The 27,181-nt window shown below is 42.8% G+C and overlaps 2 protein-coding genes across 14 annotated transcripts in view; both read left to right on the top strand.

The window, feature by feature from the left end:
- Positions 1 to 40: 40 nt before the first annotated feature.
- On the top strand, positions 41 to 21,635 carry Rgl (Ral guanine nucleotide dissociation stimulator-like). Of its 5 annotated transcripts, XM_076691611.1 has the most exons (7): positions 41 to 2,440; positions 13,233 to 13,449; positions 18,390 to 18,494; positions 18,586 to 19,015; positions 19,283 to 19,905; positions 19,992 to 20,306; positions 20,397 to 21,635. In XM_076691611.1, the coding sequence occupies exons 1-7, from the start codon at positions 2,424 to 2,426 to the stop codon at positions 21,045 to 21,047; spliced, it is 2,358 nt and encodes a 785-aa protein (XP_076547726.1). In that variant the 5' UTR covers positions 41 to 2,423; the 3' UTR covers positions 21,048 to 21,635. The 5 variants fall into 5 exon arrangements, with proteins under 5 accessions (XP_076547726.1, XP_034175437.2, XP_034175440.2 ...); XM_034319546.2 differs by having other exon boundaries at positions 19,992 to 21,635; XM_076691609.1 differs by lacking the exon at positions 41 to 2,440 and adding an exon at positions 9,648 to 9,653 and having other exon boundaries at positions 19,992 to 21,635.
- Positions 21,636 to 21,812: 177 nt separating this feature from the next.
- dysc (whirlin protein dyschronic) overlaps positions 21,813 to 27,181 on the top strand; it is a 48,470-nt gene continuing 43,101 nt past the window's right edge. For 8 of the 9 annotated variants that reach the window (XR_013063264.1, XM_034319543.2, XM_034319542.2 and 5 more), the window contains exon 1: positions 21,813 to 22,735. Coding sequence is in view for 7 of the 9 variants with exons in the window: in XM_034319543.2 (XP_034175434.1) it covers positions 22,677 to 22,735 (59 nt within the window). In the remaining 2 variants the exon portion in view is untranslated. The other variant, XM_076691605.1, reaches the window with a different exon arrangement.

Below are 27,181 nucleotides of genomic sequence, written 5' to 3'. Positions count from 1 at the left end.
GGATTCGTGTGACAGCGGCGATGGCGAAAACTCGTATCCGTTGCAACAGCGAGACTGAAAGGAAAAGGAAGGAAAGCACGTATAATACGCAAAACACATTTGTACACGACCACTTAACGTGAGCGATTGTGATATACTTGTGCATAATGAAAATGAGGATTGTCAGGATCATCCTGTAGGTTAAGGAATAAATTATGGGACTTTTTTATGCCAGTTAGTAGGGAATCATGTTTGAATAGTTTTTGTTTTTCAACGGACGACGGTAAACGAGGAAAATTAAGTAAATTTTCCTCGTATTGTATGGGCACACTGAATGCACACGCATCGAGGATTACACACATGTTTTTCAATGTTTTAGAGAGAAAATAATGGTTGGTCGATATACCAAGCGCACGCTGTCTACAGAACACATAACGCCCTTGCATATGTTTTTTTTCTTCTGTTCCTCGTTCTTCTTTCATCTGGCGCCTTGAAATTGCAATCCTTTTTAATATCGATACACACTGAATACAAGTTTCTTGATTGTTAAGCAATTTTTATGTCCGAACGATCAACGGCTCAACTTTATTATTTCATCGCAATTTCAAGGTTTTACGTCGAGCGAATAAAGGAAGGAAAAGCGAATGTTTTTTTATTTTTGAATAAACGAACGATAAATGAAGTCTGAAAAATAAGGAAGTAGAAGTTTGCCTTGTTCGGCGATTCTTCTGCGCACCCATTGTGTTATACACCTTGTAGATTTTCAGACACAGACCTCTTTAGCATCCCGGGACGTTGATCGCTAATACCCACGATTAATTGAAATATTACACTTAAGGAAACAATGATAACGACGATAGTATTAAATTTATACATACTTACTGGACGTGTCAACTCCCGAGCACATCCTGACGATCTTCTATTTCCGTGTTTTTACACTGTGTTCATCGTCGCTGATTGGTGCCTGAATCGTTACGTTTGTTATCAGTGTACAATGATAACGAAATCTGATTTTTGTCGGAAAATAGAAGAAACGAAGGAAGACGTGTAGATTTGAAACGTCGATGCGTTGCGAGGGATGTGACACCTCCGTCTAACATAAATACGTATATAAACTACACGTATGTAAGTAACTTTTAGAGTATTTGAGTAAAAAAAAAAAAGGTATACATAGTTGATAGCGTTTTATTAAATGTTGTGAAAAAGTCTTTTGTCTGTCGTGTAATGTGTTGTCTCATTTTGTATGTGTAACTTTTCACATTTTATTTCGTCCTTCATGATAAAACCAGTCCTAAAATTTTGTTATTTATCACGTCGTTATACCTTCATCCATATATTATGATCCTATTGTATCATCATTTATTCCAATTGTAGTTGTGTAACATTTCGTAAAAATACGTTTCCTTATATTAATTCTATTGTATGTGTTCTTATTTAAAATACTGCGAAAATATGAAATTATGGGGTATTAGTATGTATATATATATATTTGCACGAACGAAGTATTAATTATTATAAAATAATAGATCTATTTTGTAGCAGCAGTAGGAAGCTTAAATTGACGCGCGATTCAAAATTGGCGCGCTACGGTTCAGAATCCCGCGCAGATCAGAAAGCAAGATGGCGTCGATAGCGGGAAACCTGTGCGCGTGGAGTGCCGTATATTTGTAATAATTTTCCAAGTTTTACGTCGCGTTCGGAATCGTAATTGGTATCGGTGATTAATTTTCGATGTACTCGATGCGATAACGTAAAAAGCCTAAGGCGAAACGAGCTAATTGGAATGTAAACGTATCGTTTGTGTTTCGACGTTCGTACGACTCGTGTAATGGAGGGGAGAAGGTGACGCGATGGAAGGGAAAGCATCGGGAAGCAGTCGAGTCGAGTGCCGCTGGAAGTTTGCGCTTGCCCGTGAGCTCGTACGGAGGTTAGTTTGTTTGGTGCGGTAAACTTTATTGTTTCGTCCTTATTGACCGTTCAGTGAGACGCGAAATAAAGCGTCGTCTCCGTATTCGAGTGGCGTGTAAGTGCGAGACGCGTGTTCACGGTACAGTTGAACAGTTTCGCGAGAACGGGTAAAATACGAGACACGGCGTGCTCCGAATGTCGTTGACGTTTCGTATGTCAGTGTCCTCTCTCTCTATTTCCGTCTCGTTTCTGCTTACACCCTTTCTCGAGTTCGTCCCTTCTCTCGATCCTTCTACACATTAAAACATCGTACTACGAAGCCGCGTCGCGTTGTTGCAATGCCAGATGACAGGTGCGAGGCGCTGCCACTGGTATCTTTTAACGAGTCCTTCGAATCTCCTGCGGATTTAGGATACACCGCAGAATGACGAACGCAAGGTTATTTTACCGGAAGGGCGGTGAAGAGGACCGAAGACGACGACCACGACGACGTTCTCGAATTCCCTCGCGCTAGCGGTGGGCTATGAGCGCTGACAATGGGGACGACTCCTTGGTAATTATCATACCTTTCTCTTTTTTTTATTGCTCTCTCTCGTTTCGTTTCTCTGTCTGTTTCGTGTCCGTAACGCGGGCAACCAGACTCGCAGGTTGACAGGCTTTGTCGTGCGGAAATAATCGTGTGTGGATTCGAAAGCCCTTTCTCTATTGTAACCGAGACCGCACGAACGGAACGCATGATATTCTCACTAGCGAGAATATTACTAGGGAGTAATGTACATATACATCACTTTCGCGTCTCAGTTGAAGCGAGTCGATCGCGTAGCGAATTATGAAATCAAGATCGAGTAAACATCGGTTATTATAACTTTTATGCAACATACCGAAGTATTTGCACATCCGATTATAACATAGAATCAGGAAAATTGTACGATCACGGTAATTGATCGATTACGATTCACCTTGTACGCGTCGAGCTCCAACCTTTTGACAGTTGGTTAACTGACGTTGACTAATCGAACCGTGTAGCATTCTAAGCACGAGCGTTGCGCTTGAATTCGAAGCTTTCCAGACGAACAAATTTAATCGATCCTCCCGGTTATAATTTATTCATCAATCGTTTATATTAAACAACAATTTTCATACATTATAAAAGATGTTTCTCCCTCTTAATCGCTAATAATTCAACCGGTCACGTGGCCCTCGGACCACGTGACGATGCGCTCTCTAGTCAATATTCATCCGCCTCGGGCAAAAGTAGTTTTGTCGAATAAATAAAGACATTTTCGTATTAACACGAATAATTTTATAGATTTCTACTAATAAACCGGCAAAGTTTCATTCGAATCAGCGAATAAAGGTCCCTAGTGAGATATTTCTCGCTCGATCGGCCAACTTGTGAAACTCGATTAACGTTTCGCAAGTTGGCCACCGGTTAGGGAACCGAGCGAAACGAAACGAGAGTAGAATACAATTTTCGTGGAAGATTTGCCGACTAGGACCAACGTTGCACGCGTGTAAAATTAATCAACGACACGTGACCGTCTGATCAAGATTCTTTTTAATTCCTGAATTTTATTCGACGATCGCAAGGATCTCGTTGACCTTTGTATTTGGACGCGTGAACGCAATCGTAATGTAGGTATCGGTGTGGCTTGTAGGCTCGATGAGACACGTTCAATAACTCGAGAGTCAATGAAACTTGCGCACGCGAAGGTATGCTTACTATCGAGGGAAGCCGTTCTGTTTATGTTGGAGCAAGTTAATCGGTCGGACATGCGACCATCCAGTATAGGATTCGTGTAGCAATAATTTTATTTGAAATTTTTCCCGCGCATTTTCCTTTAAAATCGTCAAAGATCACTAAACAGAAATATCGGTATATTTTGTTTATAAAAATTGCTATTCGTTGAATTCCAATGCAGAGATTCGATGGTTTATTTCACGATATCCTCGGGATTTCTCGCGAGTTGACGGCAACACGCGGTTCTTTGGAAAGTTACCATTTTTCCTCGATTGGAAACTCGTGGATCGCGAGCGGTCCGTTCGCGAGCTCCCGATTCCTCGCCGATCTCGCGTGTTGCCGGCTCTATGAGAAAGGCAGGGCGGTATAACGCTTATGAGAATGTAAAGTAATACGTGTCAAGTCTAACGAGGCGCGTCGCGGAATGCAGCAGGCGAGAAAGAAGCGCGCACCGTCTACGTAGAACGCGTACAACTGTTTCGTACAGGGCGTCTCAAAATGTCTGGCCAATCTCAAGTAACCTCGGATAACTACTCGGAGTCAAAAAATTTGAGAGAGAAGTCGTCCGAGTTAGTTTGAAAGGGAGCTCCTTCCGGAAAAGCGCGTTCGCGAACGGCCAGGCGGCGAGTAAGGACTTTACGTAAGAAACTCGAACGATAAACGAGTCGATCCGACACGTTCGATAGATACTAGCCGTGCCAATGCCACGGGTACTGTTACTTCTAGTTATTCGACCCAAGGTGAAGAGAAAATCTATCTTCCACTCCTATGAATCGAGCCGATCATCCTATCGCAAGCTTCAAAACAAGAGAACAATAGCCGAAAATTTTCAGATAATTAACTTCAACGTTCTCTTTTCGTAATATCTCTATTTCACAGTCTCACGGTTCAGACTCTGTCTCCTTTCCGGTGCAATTAATCCCAGGATTCAACAGTCCAGGTATCGGTTCACTAGGTCGACTCGAATCTCCTTTTCCCACGCGATGGGTCCGAGAAGTATCGGTTTCAATTTCACATTCATTATTTTTATCATCATTGAAAAAAGAGGAAATATCGAATAAGCTTGACCATACATTTCCATGTGCTACCCTGTCTTACAATGGTCAACAGAAACAAAGAAAAATGGAAAGCTATCGGATAGAGAGAGAGAGAGAGACGAGTAGGCGCCTTTGGTTTCGTACTGAATTCTGAATGGACATCCGCCTTTCTCACGATCGAACCGACTCCGTGAGAAGATTGATTCGTGCGAAGAGCGTGTTGTAACTGGAGCATCGCGGTACACGCGTATTTTCCATCTACGTTCACTACCTCTCCTCGAGTAATGTCAATATTGAAAGGAACGGTGCAAGTGTTTGGCCGGCACCGATGATTGTACAGGAAGGAATCATCACGGCCATATCGCCGAATGGCTTTCCGTTTGAACAGGAACCGATACTTATCTCGATTATCGAGAATGGAGGCGATCTCAAGATAGCTATTACGTTTCAAATATTCGCTTTAGTATTTACAAAACGAATTAAACGCTACTTTTAATCGATACATTGTGTCCCAACTTCGTTAAAATTACTTTTACTGGAAATCAATCGCTTCGCTCCAGTATGTCAGCCACGAAGCGGATGGCGGCCTAGTTTACATTGCGAAATTCCTGTAGGCCGCCCGTGTTAAACGTTTGTACAAATGGCCAGGCATTCGATTACAGTCATTAAAAACATCTTTCGATACTTTACGAAACTTGGTAGACCGTCTTGCGGATATTAACTGCTACTCAACCGCGACAAAAGAACACTTCGTTATTACTAGCAGAATTCTCTGTCTTACTGAACAGAAATAGCTTTCTCTTTCGACTATTTGCAACATTTCCCAGTTGCGAGGAAATTTCACAATTAAATTAGACATTATTCATGACGGGAATATCAAATACAGCTGGTTTTAGCCGGAAATTGTTAATCTATAAATCATCGCCAAGCATTCGATCGATAATTATATAAACCTTTTCCAAAATATCACGGTTGAAATACAGCAAAGCGGTTATAAGCTTACTGAAAACTATTAGCCTCGTTTGTGTTTCTTTTTTCTCCTTTTACTGGTTCAACTAGTGGAAGTTCAAAGCTTTAGAAGCGTTCATCGAGCCGATTGCTTTTCGTGAAAACGTAGCTTGTGGGTCACGCGTGGGACACCTATCCGTGACTCACTACTCCCACGTCAGGTCTGGAGCTGTTCAAGGTTTCTTTCGTACTGCAATTCGGACGAACAATTTCGCGAACGAAATCGACCAGCTTTTAACCGATTGTCAACGATAGAAAATGTAATTAGGAAGTCGATTAGCTGGTTAATTGTTCGGTATACGAGCGAACCTGTTTCCTCTTGTTTACTTACGCGTTAAACAGTGTCCACGGCCGAATTGACCATCACTGGCTGGTAAACACGTGTTTCATGACGCTTGTCTGCTGTGTGAAAGTGGAGAAAAGCTTTCGCGACCGACGACACGAGCGAGCAGGATCTAAATTGCGATCGAATGCTGGCTTATTTTCACCGATAGATACTAGTTCCTGTTTAAATATTTCTATCCCTCATGGAAATCAAGAGCCATAGAAAGAAATATTTCATTATTTCTTTGGCATCCATCTGATTTTAGTCGACTCGGTCTTTCGAGGGTCAACGAACACCGTCTAGCCTAGGGCTAAGATATTTTAATTTTCTAGACTGGTTCACTTGTGTAGCCGTCGAGCGACGAATGTAAACGACCTTAAAAGACTAGCATAAGCTAGAATCGCAATTACTGTCGGCTGGTCCAAAAGTAGGCGAGGCTATGAATAACGAGGCTGTTGTTTTGATACGCGTACGTTTCACCGTTAGCTAGGATTTTTGGTCACCTATTCGAGTCGAAAATCCTTGAAAAACTTGTTTCCAAGAACGGTGTGTTAATTTCAAGACAATTATAGCTTCAGCCATTGCTAATCATATTTAATAATTAAGGAAGCAATTCAATAGCGACGAGATTCGAATCGAAGGATATTCGAAGCTGGTGAAACGTTTCCACGACCTGCGTCTGGGGTCGTTCCCCGTTGATCCCGGGGGTTAGAGGCTCGCTATCGATTTTACGTCTCGCCCTGTGCTCTCATGTGCAGACCGACACGAGTGGTCCCAGCTCGTTGGAGAGCACTGGCTGAAACGCGCTAACAAGATTTACTGTTTTACCAATCGTACGACGAGAAATGGAAACAGAACGTGGCGTAGCGAAAATCGCCGAGTCACCTATGCGTAATCGCGGTGCGTGGAAATTGGCGAGAAACGCGGATTTTCACGTTTCGAACGGCACCGCGAGACTGATATAAAAAAAAAAAAAAAAATGAAATTGAAACAGAGAAAGTTTGCGTAGAGTGTAAGATTTCAAAGGGTAACGTTTGTTTGTCAATTAGGCTCGTTAGTGCAGTAGAGGTGATCACATGGAATCGAGTTAGAACGGGATGACACAGCTGAATGACCGCGTCACGTTGACGACGTCATCGTCGCGGTTATCGCGTCATCATCCCGGCAGTCGGCGCTTGATAACGAATTAAATATAACCGGACATCGATCGCCGCAATTATTGTCTATCGATCCCACGCAGTTCGAGTCATTGAAATTGACGATACTCGATATTTGGAATCCTGAATATTTTTAGCTGTTTTAGAGAAATAATAATTTATCCTCTGAATCAGCGGATATATAGCTCCATGATTCGAGGATTAAATATAACATCCTAGTCCTTGATTCATGCATCCATTTTCCATGGAACAACTTTGGACGTAGTTTTGAAAAATCGAGGTCAATTTAGCGAAAGGCGTTCTTCTTTTCGTCCGGACAAGGGTCGCGAAAAAGAAAGTGGCTTACGTAACTCGTTCGTGTAACAATGTAAAAATCTTTACGCGCGCATGGATTTCACGGTGTCGCTTTAGTAAAGAACGTTGCGTCCTATCCAGATTCACCCTTCGCCTGTGTCACCCTCGAGTACCAGACGCAGGGGTGAATTTGATGACTCAGGACGCTTTTGCACGGGGAATGAAGTTACATACGCTCCATCTCTCTTCATGGGGGACCGTTGTAGAACAGAAGACGAGCAAACATCTTGACGTTGGAGTAGCTGGTTTTTCTCGAGGGAGTCTCTCGCAGCCTGAAACGTGTCTGCCTTAATTTGAACAGCATTTCAGACTGTGACGTTTTTGCAATTCCCCCCCCCCCCCCTTATCGTTTAACATTTTATATCGCGTGTGAAATATTAAATCGGTTGGATGTAGTTTGTCCGAAGAGTCGGCGACGCACGGTACTTTAGACTATGGGCTTGTACAAACATTCGAATTCCATATCCAAATTGGACGCTTTAGAAAATATTAGACACGAGACATTTAAGTAGCAGGAAAATCCTAGTGAATGGTTAATTTGCATATAGATAACACGTCCTGATTACGCGTAATCATAGGTGACAGTGTCAGATTTTCTGGATTCGGTTAGAAAGCGTGAACGAAATCCAGCTACGATTCGAAGGGGACGTAAATTCTTGTGTTTACTGTAATAGTTCACGATGATTATGGCATTATCGGCACGCGATGCGGTTCGCTGGAAAAAATGTAGCATAAGAAATACAGCGAGTTAAGTGGTTCCGTGCATTCAACGCTAGTTTATTTTAAATTACCTAGAGCAATCGAGGAATCGACTGTTTCGTGCAGGATACAAAGTTTCCTTTACCGCCTGAGATGTTAAGTTCCCCTAGATTTTTATTTTCTTTCTTTACAGTTATTATACATTCACGATTGTTTGTTTTATAAGCAGCCAGTCAACGTAAACTGCTGCGTTCATTAATAAACCTGACGCATGATTTTATTTTTCCGACGTCATTCGATTATTAATCTTGTCTGTGATATTTACAATCAGTTATTATCAATAACTGCTCCAATTCCTGGACTTTAAGATCGTTAATCCTTTCGATGACACTCATTCATTAAGGTTCGCGAATGAACGTTACTTCTCAGAAACCCATTGTAAAGTTGTAAGACGATCGATCATTCGAAGCGAGTATGCTAGGGACAAAATATCCTTTCTAGGGGAAAAGAGATCGAACTTATCGATCGAGTGTAACGCTAGCCTTCCCGATGGTAATGTCATTCGTTGACTTTATCAGTGTCACTCTAGACAGTGCCGTAGTTAAAGAAATCGAGGGCAGGGCTTGAAAATTTTCAGCTTCGAATAATTATCAAAATCTTCGACTTTCATTAAGCATCGAATTAGAAATTTTTCGTTTGCAATAATTATCGGAGCAAAATCTTCGATTTCCAATAAGGCATCGAATAAAAATTTTCATAAAGGAATCTTTGACTTTCAATTAGTATCGAATTGAAATTTTCAATTTCGATTTATTATCAAATTGAAATTGTCAATGTCCAATAAAGAGCAAATTGATATTTGTCGAATTGAACTTCTACTATTGGAGCAAGAGCTCGAAGATTCTCTAACTGGAATCGTTTAAACGATTTAAATTAAAATCGAGTCTCCCTCCGTAAAAGACCGTGGTACGCAAGTACTCGTGTATCGAATGACAGTCAGTACATACGTCATTGTGCTGCCCACGATGATAATCAAGACGAGTGTGGTCTCGACGTAAGAGCGTGGTCAGTTCGATTGTATTCAGCCGGCTCCGGTCGAATCGCGTGTTCGCTTTGGAGTCAGTCGTTGTCGAGACGGCGAGCCGCACGGTACGCGCACCGTGTTTACATCGGCTCGAGGTGTCGCGTGTTTCTTCCCGTGGTTCCTCGTCGACCACCTGTGCTTCTCCCAGCCATTGCTCCTAACGACATTGTTCGCCCAGTCGTGTGTGCGTGTATCTGTGGTCTTGCCGAAATTTCGATCGGAAAGGAGTAAGAGGGCAGGTGTTTGTTACCGGTTGTATCTTCCCATTTCCAAAGAGCATCCTGTCCGCTTCGGTTCGATCGTGAATCGAACGCTGTACGAAATCGAAGGAGTACCGTGTATAAAATTCGTATTTTACAAGGTAAGAAATTTCGACTATTCGAAGAATAAGCAATATTTCAAATTGTGTTTGAAGAATCTGATAACAGACGAGCTACTCCGTGTGTCATTTCGAATGTTAAATGAAAAGTATTAGCGATAAAGTTCTTGCCTCGCTCCATATATTTATGAGAATTTGAAAAATCACAAGGATTTCCAGGAAAGCTACAAAGTTTTACACCATTTATCGATCAACCGGTACTTTTACGTGCTCTGTTATCCGTATCGATCACGAAGCACATTGTATTTTCATTGATTACACGAAGATTGTATCGATCCGCGAATAGCATTAGCAATAACGATAACCATCGGAAACATGTGTATCTTAAGGTCATTGCGAGTAGAACGAATAGTAATATTTTCAGCGAAACCGATAATTAGGCGAAATTCGCGGTGATAAAGTTGTAATGAAAGTCCAAGTTGAATCAACTGGATGCTTTGATTCATTCCCACGAGTATTGGCGCCTAGCAATTGGCGTCTTTATCGTATATATTCAGTGGCTGTCAGCTCGTATTATCATCACCTTATCAAAACCTTTATCATCGTTCTCTGTTGTCCATTCAACGCAGATAAATTTTAATTAAGATATAACTCCTTTTTTCTTTCTCGTGCACTGCGTTAACGCGAGACGAACGTTTGTCTTTCTCACGATAGTTTGTTTAAATAGAGAATGGAAATTTTTATCAGAGTCAAGGGTGCGCGTGTAACCGAATGGGTGTTCACCGGTTCTAGGAATACGAATGCAGCGTATGCACCTTCGCGTTGCACGTGCACTAGATTCCATGTAACATAACGTATGACTAAACGTTCGCTCCGCGAGCGTCATACAATTGTCTCGTCAGAAATCGAACGTCGATTCCAGCAGGACGTTCGTAACGCGCAGAAATAGACAATCGCGAGGTCGAAACGAGCGAAAATTCATTGTGTAACGGAGGTATTTGTAAATACGATTAACCGCGAATCATAAAGTCGACTGGATGGAATTCTATGTACAATCTGTTTGAATTTCTGATTTGTTCGTCTTTCCTCGGTGGTCCAAGGTTGTAGTATTTTCGAGGCCGTCTCGAGTATGCAAGTGGAACCGAGACGTTCCAACTGGACTCTTCCCTTTCTGTTCGCTTTATCAGTAGAACCGCCTTATCTGACGGTCGAATTTAATTATAACAAATTACGTGTACATTTTCCACTTCGGTCAAATGGCAAACGCGATTGCCTTAGAAAAGTTAGAACCAAATTGGGAAATTCAGGAAGGATTTTAATTAAATTTCAGAATAATAATTAGTAACTTTAGAGTTCGTATGAAACTATTGAACTGTATTGACGAAGACTCCCTACGAAGAGTAAACCAGCCTCGTTTAATAAATACGTATATAATATGAGGTCACGGTGTTAATACGTCGAGTTATTCGCTAACAGAATTGTTTGTACACAATCTCCTTCGGCGGATTTTACGCAGAGAGCAGATTCGACATGAACGTTGTTAAGAAATTCTCGAAAGTGATCGTTCATTTTCAATAACGTACCACTGAAAGGGTCAGAATTCGATCAGGGTATCTCGAGACAGTACAGCATTGTCCTGTTCCGTTCTCAAATAAGAAAATAACCTAACAGCCGAGTCATTTCAGTCGCCAAATGATTCATGCAGGCCTGAAACGCGCTTAAAGTACACTTCCTGCTACGGAGCGGTCCACCAGCGCTCTTTATGGACAATATTGCATAATACGTTCGCTCGAATTGTCTGGATTTCTCGAGCTGGCATCGGGCCGGGTTAAAAATATACTTGGTGTTATCAGAAATATTTTATTTCGGCGTATCTGCTGATTGTCGTACCCTTTTCAAAATTCTTATCGCCTCCATAAACACTGATACATCGTCCTTGTTTTCATTCCCGAACGGAATCACGTACATCTGTTATAATCTCTTCCTGTCGCGTTCAACGTATCCAGATAATAACAACCGCAGATATTTCAAGATTTTCGACGATACAGTTAATCCGCCAATGGTTTACCTGTTATCCGTGTTAATCCGTCTGTTCACCAGAATCGCGTAAATCTCGTTAATACCTCTGTGCCTGGATAGCTTTACTACGGACACGGTGCTCGAGTAAAACGGAACATGGTTTCTTGCAGCGGCGCGAAGAATTTTTCTCGTTCCCTTTTTCATCGCAACGAATCGGTTTTACGTCCAACACGTTCGCCAATTTCGCGTAGAAATCTAACGGTTTGCGTTATGACCTGGAAAAATATGAATTCGACGGCAGAATGTAGAAATGTTAAGATCTCGTGTCAAGCGGCGACAGGGCGTTAGTTTTATCGAAACGAGGCGTCGACGGGCATCGACACGTTTATCGAGTAGCCAGGATTTTCGTTCGATCGTTTCCACGGTTTAAGGTCGACCTATCGAGCCACCTTTTCGATTTTTATTGCCGTCGTTGCTTCGCTCGTTTTTTCATTCAAGCGATAACAGCAATGTCATCGCAATCGCATTAAAAAAAAAAAGAGTATCTCGTCGAAATGACGAAAGAATTTTAATTTAGCCCGAAAGTCGCTGATAAAAATCGGTGATTCGTATATCCGTCTTGAAAATTTGGAAAATTCTTCCATGCGAGGACGAGGTACATAGTTTTCTCTTATCGTTTTCGCGATTACATTGAATCACCGCTGCGTAACAAATCGGCACGTGGGAAATAGCGAATGCGTATGCAAAATGGAATGACCGTGATGCTTCGTGGAATGGTATGATAAATCTAGAAAGAATCGTTTCTTCCTTTTCTTGAATTTTGTAAAATAGAGATCTGACAGGATGTTTGAAATATGAAAAGTCACGAGGTTACGCGATCGCGTTTCGTGCACGGTACACTAATGGTCGGAAATTTAATTCCTCCTACGCACCTGAGACGACATCCTCTTTAACGAAATCGTTTCCCGCCGTTTGCTCCTTCGACCTTTTCGCCATCCACCGTCGTTCTACCTGCGAATCGATTTTAACTACCAACCCGTTTCCACCTTTGATCTTTTCCCTGCGGAAACAAACGTAGGTAGATCAACCGATTAAACTTTATTCGGTTCTCCATCGTGTAATAATAACAAAATGAAATTTAAATCCCCGTAATAATATCAAATTATCATTACGAAGACGAAAACAGAGCAGCTTGAGCTTACGAGATGCAATTTCAGCGCGAACGTTTAGAACGTAGAATCAAAGAGGGAAAGAGAGAAGGAATTTTATTTAGTCTTCATTAGGGATCGTAAGTCGCACTTTTAATATCTCGATTCGATTTCGATAACGATATGGCCGGTTATGCACGTTTTCGTTGCGTCATCGAACGCTTCGTCACTGATGGGAATGCGAAACGTTCGATTCATCCGTATGAATCGACGATAAATCAATTTTTCTATCGCCTTTACAAGGAGAGTAAACGTTGCTCCCTTTTATAGTGCAATTACCAAGCAGGCTTCGAAGGAAATTTCGGTAGATTTAAAAGAAACGGTAAATTAAAAATGCGATGATCGGAGTAGCTCGATGATGAAGTTCAGAGGAATCATTGGAAAAATTGCACAGGCAGAATCGAAGTGACAGAAGAAGGGGAAGTTCCGCGGACATTGACACGTGGATGCTGTGGCCCGTGTTGGGGGATGATGGGCTGAGCCCAACGTCGCCCCCGGCGTCGGCCAGCGTCAAGGGGGTGAACAGGCTGGCGCCCTTGTTGCTCTGCGCCCCGTGCAAGCCAAGCAGCCATAGGAAGAACCAGAGTTCCACGCAGTGGTACGTGCAGCAGGTAAACAGACTGGCAACAGATTCATCAGACATTGTTTTGTATTGTTCTCTGGTCAAAATCTATTTTTTTTTTCTCTTCATCTTCCTCTTCTTCGTATCTCTATTTTCTTTTCGCGGTTATTCCGAGAGTTATTTCAGATTTCTTCTTTGTGTTCTCTCTTTTTATTTTTTTTTTTTGTGCCTGCTGGTTGGTTTTTGTTACGTTGGATGCGAGACCGAGTCTTTGATTTATTTCCTGGCTTCTTCCAAACGTTGCTAACGCGACTTTTGTTCACCGTATGCATTGTTGTTGTTGGTTTGCATGAAACTGTGTGTCCGCTCGGTGTTGTAGGTTTTTAGTATTGTCACGTAGCTTCTTTACTTGCTTCGCCGAGAAGGAGAATCATGAATGTTGATAAGTAGACGAGTAGATGATTAACACGCTGAAAGCAGATTGGCACGCTAAAAGAAAAAGATCTTCCCCTTACGACATCGAACAATTTTTCCAATCGTCAGTTATTCTTTTTATACATATATCTTATAAGTGATACATTATTTATATCTCCTTTAATATATTCACAATGACTTTTTTATTGGTACTCGTATAAAATATATGCAAAATATTATCCCCCTTTAACAAACGTATTTGTATGTGGAAATGGTTTTTACACACGTTGAAGTTGTTTAATCGGTTAATCAGGGTCAGAGTGTCATCGGAACTGTATCGTTGTCGTTAACGACGAGAGGGCAGCTTGCGCGGGTAAAAATTGAAATATGGTTACATTGACCCAATTGAACGGGTAAATAAAGAGCGACGAGTTCGAAGCCCCTTCGATCGCGATATCTCGTTGAAAGGGAAGTAATCATTGGGTTAATTGAAAGCGAATAATTGAATAGAGAGATTGCTTTCCGTGCATCATCGATTCACCAAGAAGAATCGTACAGTTGGTTATAAATATTTTTTTTTATATAGATAGCGTTGACAGTTTTACGTCAATTACTCGACAACCGATGGCCCATCGTTTTACGTCAATTCGTGTTGATTTTATCACGAACGTGCATTCCCAGTAATTTGTTGAAAACAATTACGCTTCTCGCGCATAATTAGGGACGTTTCGTGTCGGTTTGTAATATTTATCTTTCAAGAAAGAAACAAAAGTACAGCGAAAGATCAAATCAGCCCACCGGTTGCTGTTTAATTTACCATGAAAATTGTAGTCGAAATTGCACAAGCAGCATAATACCATAAGGCGATGGTATTCTTTTTTTTCGCGTATCAGAGATATTATGTTACCTTCGCGAAAGGAAACGAGAGCAGAAGGTGGCAAAGGTGCTTTGACACCTTATTTAACGGCACGTGAGTCATCGTGACTCTTTTACAAGCAATTCTTTTAATTGCTTATCTGGAATCGTACTTACAAAGCCGTGTAATTATGCGTGGCCTGACCGGAAACTGGCGGTAGTTTCTGCCTAATAGAATTCCGTCGAGAGGCAAGAAAATTCCTTTGTCCGGTGTTCGCTAAACAAGCGTTATGCTTTCGATCTGTTACGTTGTTGCGAAACACCTTGGCTACCTTGTGTCCCTGTAATCGTCGATCGAACACGTGAAATCTCGATGGCAATTAAATAACTCTATATCTTAGAACCCTTAAATTTTCACGAAATCGAGTACTCATTGTTTATTTGAAAATACAAATAAAAAAGGAAAAGAAACACGTTCGTCTGTCTTTGAAACGTTGAATAATAGGCGAGGCATTCATCGACCCCGACTTTCCTCGCGAGACTTTTCGGCAGCGTTAACACGTTTAGGGTATTGTGCCTTCTATTGAGGTGTTTTAAGCACAGGGCTACGTGAGTGGCTTTTGTGGCCTGTAGCAAACAAAGCAAGCTTTATCAGCGTTGTTCTTTGAACTTCCGGCGTGTCGTACACACGCGACTTTTTCTCACCGTTCGTCTCCACGCCTCCCCTTTCTTTCTCCCTGTTATCGTTCACCAAATGCTCCTTTGAATCTTTATATCAGTGTCATCTGAATCGTTCGTTTCAACGCTTCGCGAAACGAGGAGAGTTTCAGCGAGATCTTTATTGAAAAAAATAATATGCCACGATACACGGAATGACAGTAAACTCTCGTTATATCGCCGCTGTTTCTGTAGGAGAATTAATGTTAGAGAGGTTCAAAGGGACAACTAAAAATAGTATTCTCTCTGAAACGTGTTTCACAGTCGTTTAATGTTTTATTTGCAACTCTAAAAACATCGCCAAAGTTATCCCGTTCGTTTGCCGCGATAACTTAGCCGCACCAGCAACAAGAGTATCGTAATATCCCAAGAACATCACGTTTCTTCTAGTTCTATCTGTTCGTATTGTGTCGCTATAGCAGCGGAAAAGAGACAAACCGTGTCATTGCCATTCTAGTATACAACATTTACCAGCTGCGACTGTGTAAAGACGACACGACGTTCCTCGATCGATGGAACCTCGAAAAAGAAAGCGTTTGTGCATACGAAATAAGAACACGGTTTGCCTATTGATCTTTTAAGGCCAGGGGAATACCATAAATAAAGGAATATTAATACCTCTTTGCATAATTTATTCAGAAGAATAAATAATTGTTTATTTCTAATATTTCTAATTAATATTTCTAATAATATTATTTATAATATTTATTTATAATATTCATAGTTGCTCGGTCAACAAATTAATTTTGAAATTTTCTATAGATTTTAATTAACCCTGTTCTTATTAAGGACAATTATACAGTCGTCGATGATTTTGAAAATAGTATAAACAAATCCCGGTAACAACCCTCCAAGGGTTATAAATAGACAATATTCCCTGAATCGAGAAATCTGCTCTCCGTTGGGAAAGGGTTGAAAGATTCGTATTTACTGTAACGTCTTTGAAAATTTACAAAAAGCTGCAGCCAAGCATGATTGCAAAGAGAACTGGCTATGTTTCTCGATGACGAAGACCAGGCTCGAGGTAGAAGTAAAGCTCTGTAGAAAAAGGCGGCTTACGCTCTGGAACGAAACGTGCAATTAGAGGGCCTACAGGGAGAACCCGAGCGTGACTTAAGGTCCTTAGACCCCTACGTCCTTGGATACGACTCCTTGGAACACTCGGCTTTTCATTGTTCGACGAAGAATCCTTTTTTCCATAGATTTCGAATATTCCCATGATTTTCAAATTCCGTCATTTTGTAAACTTTCCATTCGACAGAAATGTGAAACTTGACCCAAAGGGTTAAACCTGAATTTCGTTTCCCTAAATTTTCCAAAGCCGATCGATGGAAATGAAATCGTCGATTTTAAGTCGACAAGCGAGGAGACGCGTGTATACAAACAACTACCCCTTTTATTATTCCACGTCGGCCTATAAAAAGCTTAACATCAGATTATCGGGGCTCTAACGATCGATATACGTGGAAATGTATCAGACTATCAACCAGTGCTTCCTCCCACGTCGATGCAAAGTCACGAATAGCGAAACCCAGGGAATATTCCGAAGCGAAAGAAAAGCATTGCGGCGGCTAGACTGTCTGCTATCGATCTTTCGAATTAGACTCCGCGAAACGTCGAATGGAAAGAAAGAGTTGAAAACAAGCGTACACCTATCTTAAGATATTCATTTTCATTTCGCAGATTGTAAAATTTCTTTGATCAAAGGATTCATCGTCTACGGATTACAATTGTCCGGTGTCTGCCGTTTGACGAATTTATCTTTCGTCAAAGTGTTAAGATTCTCGGAACTGTAGAATTACTTTGAAGTCTTCTCTTTCAGCAGTGTGAAAATCCTAGGCGTGAGAAACGATAACGCGGCTCGGTATGACTAATTAGATAACGTTCAAACGCTTCGAGCAAAGCCAACGTTGTTTATAACAATCGTTAACTCCTTTTCGATAATCTGCTTGACGGATCTCGTAATATAGATGTGTTGCAAAAGAATAGAACACTTCGCGAATCGATTCAGTTCGAAGTCTAGCAAAACGGTAATAAACGCAATCTGCGCTCGAGCATCATAAATAAAAATGTAATTATTAGATGATGGTGATAAAAAGAAAAAACGGTGGAGCGTGCAGATAACAGCTGTTCCATGAAACAGTTTTGCAGCAACGATTTTCCGAAGCCTGTTAGATAAATGGACGCGGTGATCTAATCCACCTTAAGACGCTCCATGTGTGTGATTGTTAACAGTTCGACGGCTGGCGTTACGTATTCGCGATTTTCCTTTATTTTATTTATATTTATCGTGCCACTTAAAGAAATTCATAATAACCCGACGTCGAAATGTTGAAACATCCCGCTGTCGTCACGGAAGATTCCCGTGGTTCGAAGCATACCTTGCCTTTTTCACTTTCACCTGTCTCGGATGCTTTATTTTTAAATGATTCGTATACGCGCGAAACCAAATTGATTTCCGATCCACTTCGATCGAGCGAGGATAAATGTTTCTGGATTGACGTAGAGCGAACGTCAAGCGAATAGAAAAATATTTTTTTAACACTTCGACCTGAACACGCGTAGTAAAATACATGAAAGATTTAGTCATCGAACCAAGGCGACCCGTACTTGGTAAATTGATCGATCCGCTAATCTGAATACGAAACGAAGTCGCGAAACGAGCAAAGATAAAACGTCTCGTCCGGTTAATTGTCGTGCAGAGCCGTGAAACGAACGGGTCGAGGTCAATTTCCATCTCGGAAGTGAATTATTTCAATAAATCTGCTGACTGCAGGACGATGTCAATTGATTAGCCATTCGTTCCCCTCCCCCTGAGAGATTCTTGCGCGTGACAGGGGGTAACCCGTGAAATTAGCGACGTAAATCATCCCCTGGTGCGTCGCTTTAGCCGTGCCCTGCCGTGGAACGTTTCGAAACTCTTCTGGTACAGCTATCGTCACCGCCCACCGGATGTCTGGGTCTTTCTTGCTTCTAACGAAGCCGTTTGCTTTTACTTTGCAGCCCACGTGGCGTTTATGGGGCGAGGAACGGGGCGACGGCGTCATATACACGGTGTACCTGAAGAAGGTTCGTTATCACAGGCCAACCAGAAGTCTATCTGCCTCGGTAAGAAGAATTCGTTTCAACCGGGGGTGGCTAATATTTTCTCTCTTCGAACGGCGAATTACGAATGATCGAAATTTCTTGTTTTATCCAGGATTCGGACGACGAGATCTCGCATTTAGAATGGGAAACGGTGAGAGTGCGTTTTCTGAAAGCCGGCACGGTGCAAAGGTTGGTGGAGAGTTTGGCGAACGACGACGGGGAACTGGAATCGACGTACATAAACGTCTTCTTGGCGACTTATCGTGCGTTCACCACGCCGCGAGAGGTTCTCGAGCTATTGTTAGCGAGATACGACGCCCTCGACGAGGGATCCGGCGCCCTGACAGGTGAACAACATCGAAAGACTCTGGTGCAAGCTCTTCACGTCTGGCTGGACGCTTATCCCGGTGATTGGAAGTCGCCACCGAGTCATCCTCTGCTCAGCAGACTATTGGACTTCACGCATCGACGACTTCCTGGCTCGGAACTCGAGCTCAAGGCAAGGCACCGCTTGCACAGGTTCCAGCGTGAAGATCAAATAGGTAAACGAGACAGCAGCTTAAGATTTGACAAAAATTATACGTGTGTACTAAGAAAATACAATAAGCAGACAAATAGATTAAATATAAACGTATTTGTATCAAGTGTTATTCATAGATATTATAATAATACACGTCAACCGGATGTTTATAACTGCATTTCTTCAGATAAAGTTTCCAGCTAATCAGAGTCTGATTCATCTACGTGACTCCTTCCGTTCCTTTTCAAGAATAAAATTCCTATCATCGAATTGCATCATTCCGTTCCAGACTCGTGCATGGTCTACGACAATGGCCGACTGCCCCGTAGTTCCCCGGATCCGATCGTGGATCACTGGGCGAACTACAACTTCCCCGAGGTTCCACACCGTCACTTCGCCGAGCAGCTGACCCGTATGGATGCCGAGGTGTTCAAGAAGCTGGTGGCTCATCAATGTTTAGGTGCTGTCTGGTCGAGGAGGGATCGTTCCAGGAGTCACGACGCGGCCACCGTGTTGGCAACCGTGAATCAATTCAACGCTGTGTCGTTGAGGGTGATATCCACGATCCTGATGGAACCGACGATGAAGTCCCAGGAGCGGGCCAGGATCCTCGAGACGTGGATCGACATCGCTCAAGAGTTACGCGTGTTGAAGAACTTCAGTAGCCTGAAGGCTATCGTGTCAGGTCTTCAGAGTAATCCTGTGTACAGGCTAGAGAAATGTTGGCAATGTATGCCGAGAGAGAAGCACGAGTTATTCAGGGAGTTGGAGAGGATTTTCTCGGAGGAGAACAATGCGTGGACGCAGCGAGAGCTTCTGATCAAGGAGGGCACTGCCAAATTTGCGGACACTGCTGGTAGAAGCGATAGACACCTTCAGAAGCTGTTTCAGAAGCAGAATACTCACGCCGGCGTAAGTTGATATCGTTTATCTTTGATTTAATATAAGAAGTACGCGTTCGTTGATTTACTTACTGTATATAATTATTTTCTATTTAGAACATCAGCTACGGAACGATACCCTACCTGGGCACGTTCCTTACGGACCTGACGATGATAGACACCGCGATACCTGACACGATAGCCGAGGGTTTGATCAACTTCGACAAAAGACGGAAAGAATTCGAGGTACTCGCTAGGATACGATTGCTTCAGGGTGCCGCTAACGCGTACAACTTCAGTACGGATCCGTTGTTCGATCGTTGGTTCCACTCGGTGGTGGTGCTCGACGATCGCGAAGCGTACAAGCTGAGCTGTCAGATCGAGCCACCGCCACCTGGAAATACTCTGAGCAATCGAGGCAAGAAGAAGCAGGTCAGCATGCTCTCCTCCGTCTCGTTATTCCGCTCCCGTCCCCGATCACCCGTTTCACGCGAGAAGGCTGAGCCAAGACTTGTCTTACAGAGTCATCAGGGTCATCGTAAGAACGACTCGATCGCTTCTACCTCGAGCTCGAGCAGCTCCCAGTTCTATTGCGACCTAGATTCTCTGCCAAGCTCGCCGCACAACTCTCTCGATCGGCGCATCTCGCCATCCCAGATGTCCAGCTCTTCCTCCAGCTCGTCTTTACCATCTCTGGACGTGTCTCTTAGTTCTGGAGGAGGAAGCGGAGCTACGGGTAACAATCAGCACAATCGGCTGGCACCTTCCTCGGCGGTCACCGCTAACGGCAACGGTCCGAATCTTGTCGGTCTGTCAAGTCCGAGCCATTCGCACAAGAGCTCGCCGGATTTTTACATAATCAAGGTCACCATGGAGAGCGACAACGTTGAGACGGACGGTGTTGTGTTGTACAAGTCCATTATGCTGTCCAACAACGAGAGGACACCGCAGGTTATACGAAACGCGATGCTGAAGCTAGGAATAGAGGGCAGTCCGGATCAGTACACGCTTGCCCAAGTTCTGCCGGATCGGGAGTTGGTCTTGCCAAACTCGGCTAACGTTTACTATGCTGTTAACACCGCGCACAATTTGAACTTTATCCTACGACCTAGAAGGGAACCCAATGACACCGCCAGCGAGAGCCCTAAGAGCAAGTCGAGTCACAAGCGGTAGTGATGAACTTTTTTTGAGGAATAGGAGCGTTGCTTGTAAGAGCTCTGTGTTGAGACAGGGAGAAGATTCAGAGCGATATACTGAAAAGTGTTCATGAAGAATTTCCTCGCAATGATTGTCTTGGCTGAACCTGACAGAATCTCAGTACATTGCGATGGTGCGTTTTCTACGTTTTCTTTTATTACCCATGACATTACCAATTTATTCGTTCCATCGCGAGGATGTATTTTTCTTTTCTTCTTTAGTGATAATCGAAAACGACGCGTTAACAGCGATGCACGCCAAAATTCGGATTATTTCCTTTTTTTTTCCTTTCTTTTTTTTCTTTCTATTACTTACTCGTCGCGCACTCGCGTTAACACGACGTTACCCCGCCTACACGGTACTCGGAACTTTGACATTAGCGTTACTGTGTGGACTAAGGATTTTTAGCTTTAGGTACGTTTAGCGTGAATCGTAGGTCTGTTATCGGCGCACACGGCGAAACGAATAAATCCGGACGTGAGGAGGTGCGCGAACTAGCATTTCGTCTGTGTAGTTACGTGTATTTATACATTTCACGAGATTACAAAAAAAAAAGGAAGGAAATATCGCGGATAGAGTCGCGACAAGCATCCGCGGCTGGATCATTGTGATTTTGTACATAACTTTAGTTTCGTAGTTGTGGCTTCGAACCGCGAGGACCAAGTGGACCCCAATTAAAATTGTCAATTACCTTTCTTCTATGTTGCAAAGAGCAAAAGGATAGCGAAAAGAAAATAACGAAAAATCGTCCATTCCGTGATTCATTTTTCTAGCTGTGCATCCGCGAAAACGATGCGCGGAACAGAGAAATTCAAATTCTGTGATATAACATTGGAATCTCTCATTTCGGCTTTGAACTTGAAACGAAAAAACCGAAATCGAGCCTGTGCACGTTAGAAACGAAATACTCGTACCGATGTCGAAGCTAGGCACACGTGGTCAGAACGTGTGCGAACGTTGATATATTTTTACAAGGGCCTGCATGCATTTGTACTAGAACAAGAGAAAAAAAAAAAGATACAGAGCACAGAAACATTAATTTGGAGGATCCAAACTCGGCGAGGTTTCCTTCGTATTCGCTCGTTCGAGTTCGGCACCTCGACGCATCCGTTTAGCTTAGGCAATTTTGTACTTACCTCTATCGACCCTTAATCCCCCTGAAACGTCTCTAACTAGATGTATCTGTTCGTGTACGCGTCAATTCTTAGCTGAAATACGCGCAACTTACGTGTAATTGCGAGTCGATAAAAGTGAGAATAGATGGCCTACAATTTTAATCAGATTTCTTTCGTCCCAGGAACATCCTGTCATTATTTTCCGGTATTACAGGATTTTTCGAAATACTTGAATACCATTCAAAGTACTCTTACCTTTTTACCAATAACTTTTTAATTATAATCCATTTACTTATTTAACCAGCACTATCCCTGACCAGTCACCAAATACTAATCATCTTTTTTTTACCCATCAAAAGGCCCAGAAATCCCGCATGAATCCTTCTTGTCATCGCCCATAACCATCGGTCAGGATTAACGTTTACCAGCCCAGAGGATGATGAGAGATCGTTACGTTGCGATCTAGGAAGCTAGCCTTACGGCCTCGTTGATGACTTCCGGTGTGGCAGCGCATCCGGCACGCGAACCTGTTGATTCCTTTCAGCGAAGGTAGGTGCACCAGGTCTTTCGTGTTAAACGTGGGGGTTACAACTAACTTCCTAACGAACGATCCGCGATCATTCAGTTAGGGGTTGGATCTCTACCCCCCTTTTCTTCGCGTCACGATCGATGCGATAAGGGTGAGCTTCCTCGAGGAAACCGCGATGGTGGCCACGCGTGACCGATATCTTGCCTTGAAACTGGTTCAAGGTCGTGCTTACGTCAGAAACGGAGAACTCGTGGAATTTGAACGCGCATACCGATAGAAACGTAATTGATCCGATGTATATACATCGGTCTCTACCCACACGCGGTGTAAAGCGATAGCTTTGTGACGTCATTGGGTATATTCCTCCTTTGTTCTATCGGTTTTATTAGGATTTTCGATATTTTCAAAATTCTATTGATTACAAAGCCGCATTTACATTAAGCAGAGTAAAGGTAGATAATCAGAGGTGGAGAAGTACACTTGGGTGTAACATGGTTAATGGTCTCATCAGTTGCCTTAGATTTTAGGGGAGGATCCTTCTATCTTTGCAATCAAAGGACACGGATAAGTAATGCGAGTAAAGGGAGCCTTGATCACCACCCTTAGAGACCACACTCGCAACCCCTTTTTCCTATCTCCCAGTAACGCCCTCTTTGTCCCTCTATTTCCCTGAATAACCGATAGACGGCAGCGTTGTTCGGGTGACGGTACATCCCCGGCAGCTCTTCAACCACCCCCTAGCCCCCGATTGAACCGGTGAACCCGAGTCGAAGCAACCCCCAGCTAGGGAAGCTAGGTGATCGAGAGAGGCAGTCGTGAGCTTGGTGCCGAGCTGGGGCGATGCTCGTCGCCCGCGTGTGCTTCGCGATCGCACCGAGTGCTCGCCATTCCGTGTCGTTACGCGCCTTGTTTCTCCCGCATCGGCATCGCCGCGGTCGATCGTCTTCGCCTTCGTCGTCCTCGTTCCCGACCTCGCTGTCACGGTTGTCCTCGCTGTCGCAACGAGGCCCGACGGTGCAACGACCGTGCTACCATCGGACAGCCGCATGTGAGCATGTCCCTGAATCGACTGCGAGATGAATAACGTGAGTCCCGACAGTTCCTCCTCCATTCCTTACGCGTACACCCAGTTCGCTTGGATCATTAGTGCTCGATAAAAGGACAGAGTACTAGCTACCACCTGGGACACAGGTTAACGCGGACGGAGCGCGCTCGACGCGGTGGCGCGACATGGCTGAGCTTCCCGCGACTGAAATTTACAAAAGACTGATTCACAGACATGTTTCCTTGGCTCGGATAGTTCTTGCCCAGAGTTGCTTTCCAGTTTAGTGGAGATTCGAGTGTTTCTATGGGTTTCTTTGCGAGCTACTGAATCCGTTTTATACACTTTGATAAGGTACTTCTTTGGATTGTTTCTCAAGGTATTTTGTTGAATTTCACACGTTTCATTGGTGTTACCAACTGTTTTTATAAGCTCCTGTTTTTGATGGATTATTAAATCCTTTGGGTATCAGTTGGATAGAGCACTTTTTTAAATGTCTGTTTCTCGGTGAAGTTCTAAGACCTCCGGATGTTACTTGGATAGGCGACTTTGTAGGATTTTGGATAGCTTTTCAGTGCTTTGTGGTTTCTTGGATTTTTCACAATGTCCTCTTTTCAGTTACTTTGTAGAATCGATGGGGGATTTTAAGCCCTCAAAGGGACTCTTTGATAGGTCACTTCGATGGATTGGGTACTGAGAATTTTCTGAAAATCCATAAAGATGGATTTTAGCCATCTCTGGACACTGAATGATTCACCTTTGAAAAGAAAAGTCTCTCTTTTAATATCTTTCGGGTATCACCATTGAAAATTTACTCGTCTCGCAAAAAATTTCATTGCAAACACTTTGGGTCTCTAAAAATGCAAAGAATAAATAAATTTCATCAGGTTCCTCGGTGAAATCGATAGCCCTCAACTCTTATGGAAATATTTATAAACCGGATACTGTTTTCGTCAACGAAGGATGTACTTTATCGATGTACATAAATCTACAAGTGTTCGATAAGTATAATGGAAAAACTCCAAAACGACGTTCTGTCAAGAAAAATTTCCTTAAAAAATTACCCCTATTGATCAACGAATTTCATAATTAGAGAGTACGTTTCTTATTCGATCCTCGAGTTTCGCTATTTCCCTGCTCTTTGTCCTCGTCTAGGCCAGTTCCGCTTTGGTCACGAGTTACTCGGGCCGAAGTCAAGTGGCCAACATTCCCTTGTTTCGTTTCTTTCTTTTTTCACATTTCACGTGTCCATCTACCGCATTTCCCTCTTATTTCCCTATCCTTGCCACCTTCAGCCTCGTTCCACTCTTATCTTTTCTCCTACGACCATGTTTCAAGCTTCGTCTGGTTTTTATTTTTAACCTGCCGCTGGTTTCGTATCGGGGCTACTATTGTGATTCTTCTTTCCACTTCACTCGTTGACGAGGACCATTATGCCTTTTGCCGTTTCCTTTTCACCTTCATTTGTTTCCCGGCTGGTTTTTCATTACTTTCCCGGCGCCCTTCGAAAACTTTCTACATTTCGAATATATATTTCATTTCTTTAACGACCCTGTACCGCGACGAGTTAACGAGAATTCGATTACGAAAATAACCCGACGCGATAAACCTGCCCTTTTTTTTCCATCCCACCCCCAAGGAAAACTCGACCGCGTTAATTAAGGCCTTCGATGTTCCGGCGTTCGACAGATATGTCGATCGACGGAGCTACGTTTTTGGTCGCGATTATCCGTTCGCCAGGCGAAATATCGGCTCTCCTGTCGATCTGGATTGCAGAATTTCTGGGTTAGCGAAGATATCGCTCGAATATTTCGAGTTCGATTGGTCTATGGAAAAAGCGGCCCCGAGGCCGAGTTAATGGAAGCTTCCGGTGGGTGGATTTCTGATCCGAAGTGGTCGAAGAATTTTTCATGAAATTTTAGAGAAGTAGTATTCGCTGGCTTAAATTATCCAGGGACGCGCTTCACCCTGATCCGATTAGTCTATTTACGAAGAGCAGGGTATAATTTATTTTTAGAATAAATTTGCAAAATTTAAAGAAAAAGAAATTATGCTCTGCCAGCTCGCTAGACTCACCTTGACCGGATAAGGGTCGAGGGTACTAAGGTATATTACGACACATAGGGAACCGCGAACGTTTAACGTCTAATTTTTTCTATAGAAACGTAACAAAGCTGTTTTAACTAGTGTATAAGCAATCGATAAACATGGAATGGTGAAAGTGTATAATGGATGCGTTGTATGGATAATATATCAATTTCTGACGCAAAGGAAAAAGGTGGAAGATTCCTAGAATAGTCAGAACGTTTTTTGATTATATACTTGTTACAATTGTTTCCGTGAAATGAATGTATTACGTCGATAGCTTATCAATTTCTAACCCATGTACAGACGAAAAGGTGAAACATTCCTGGAATAGACCGAACGTTTTTCAATCGTATCGAATTTTCAATTTACTTTTTCTTTTCGCCTATTTCACGAAAGTTCGTTCATCTTTGATCTATCTTTTCTTCAAACTCTAGATTATTAATTAACTAAATCCTAGTACTCGAGTACCGGTGAAATTGCTTGTATTTTAAGAGATGGGGTGGGAAACGGCTAGGCATCGTCCGAGGTGGGGTAGGTTGAGACAATATTATCCGTCTATTATCGTCGTTAAACAGCAGGCGGAACGTAGCCTCGTCTTTTCCCGGTCTGAACGGGTCAATTTCGAATTATTCATTCGACGGGACGAACATGTAAATAAGAGGATTCACGTCCTGCTCGATTTACATTGCAAATTGGTCTGGCAGCGAGTGGAGAACAGGATTTTCGGACTTTGTTTGGAGGCGTCTGCTATGAATTCTCTCGGAACTTCTCGGCACGACACGATTTCCCACAAACGCGAACAGAGACGACCGATAAAAATTACTCGAAATTGCTTTGGACGTTGATCGCCTTCGCGATTACGTATTCATGATGGCCGGCATCGAACGAAGCTGGTGTCCTGGACGTTTTACGACGTCGCGTTACGCCGTCAAAGTGATACTTTGTACTCGTAAATCGCAACCCGCCATTGCAATTTATTAACAGGGATTTTTATAACGACTATCGGTTTAGCATCGAGATCGAAACGATTGCCCCCGAGGCGTCTTCAAGGGACATTGTAACGTTTCTCTACCATTATGGCGCCGATGATATGTACATCTTCGTTCAAAAGTCACAGGGTGCCAATTCTCTTGGAAAATCGAATTTTTTAAACTTTGAATTTGAATTTCAGAATATTCGAATTTGGATTTTGAAATATTTAGATTTCCAATTCTTATTTTGCTAAATTCACAGAACACTATTGCTAGCTACCTCTCTACATTAGAATAAAAAAATAAGGAACAGAGGATATAGTATCGTTTGCACAACCACCCTCTAACAATAAGTATATATTGTC

This window comes from Osmia lignaria, chromosome 13, assembly GCF_051020975.1.
Source record: "Osmia lignaria lignaria isolate PbOS001 chromosome 13, iyOsmLign1, whole genome shotgun sequence".
Classification (NCBI taxonomy): domain Eukaryota; kingdom Metazoa; phylum Arthropoda; class Insecta; order Hymenoptera; family Megachilidae; genus Osmia; species Osmia lignaria.
Note: the sequence above shows the minus strand (reverse complement) of the source record. Positions and strands in the feature narration are given on the sequence as shown.

Coding starts and splice junctions, on each gene's coding strand:
- Rgl (XM_034319546.2), top strand. Junction 13,450..18,389: donor CGCAGTGGTACGTGCAGCAG/GTAAACAGACTG, acceptor TTTACTTTGCAG/CCCACGTGGCGTTTATGGGG. Junction 19,906..19,991: donor AGCAGAATACTCACGCCGGC/GTAAGTTGATAT, acceptor TTTTCTATTTAG/AACATCAGCTACGGAACGAT.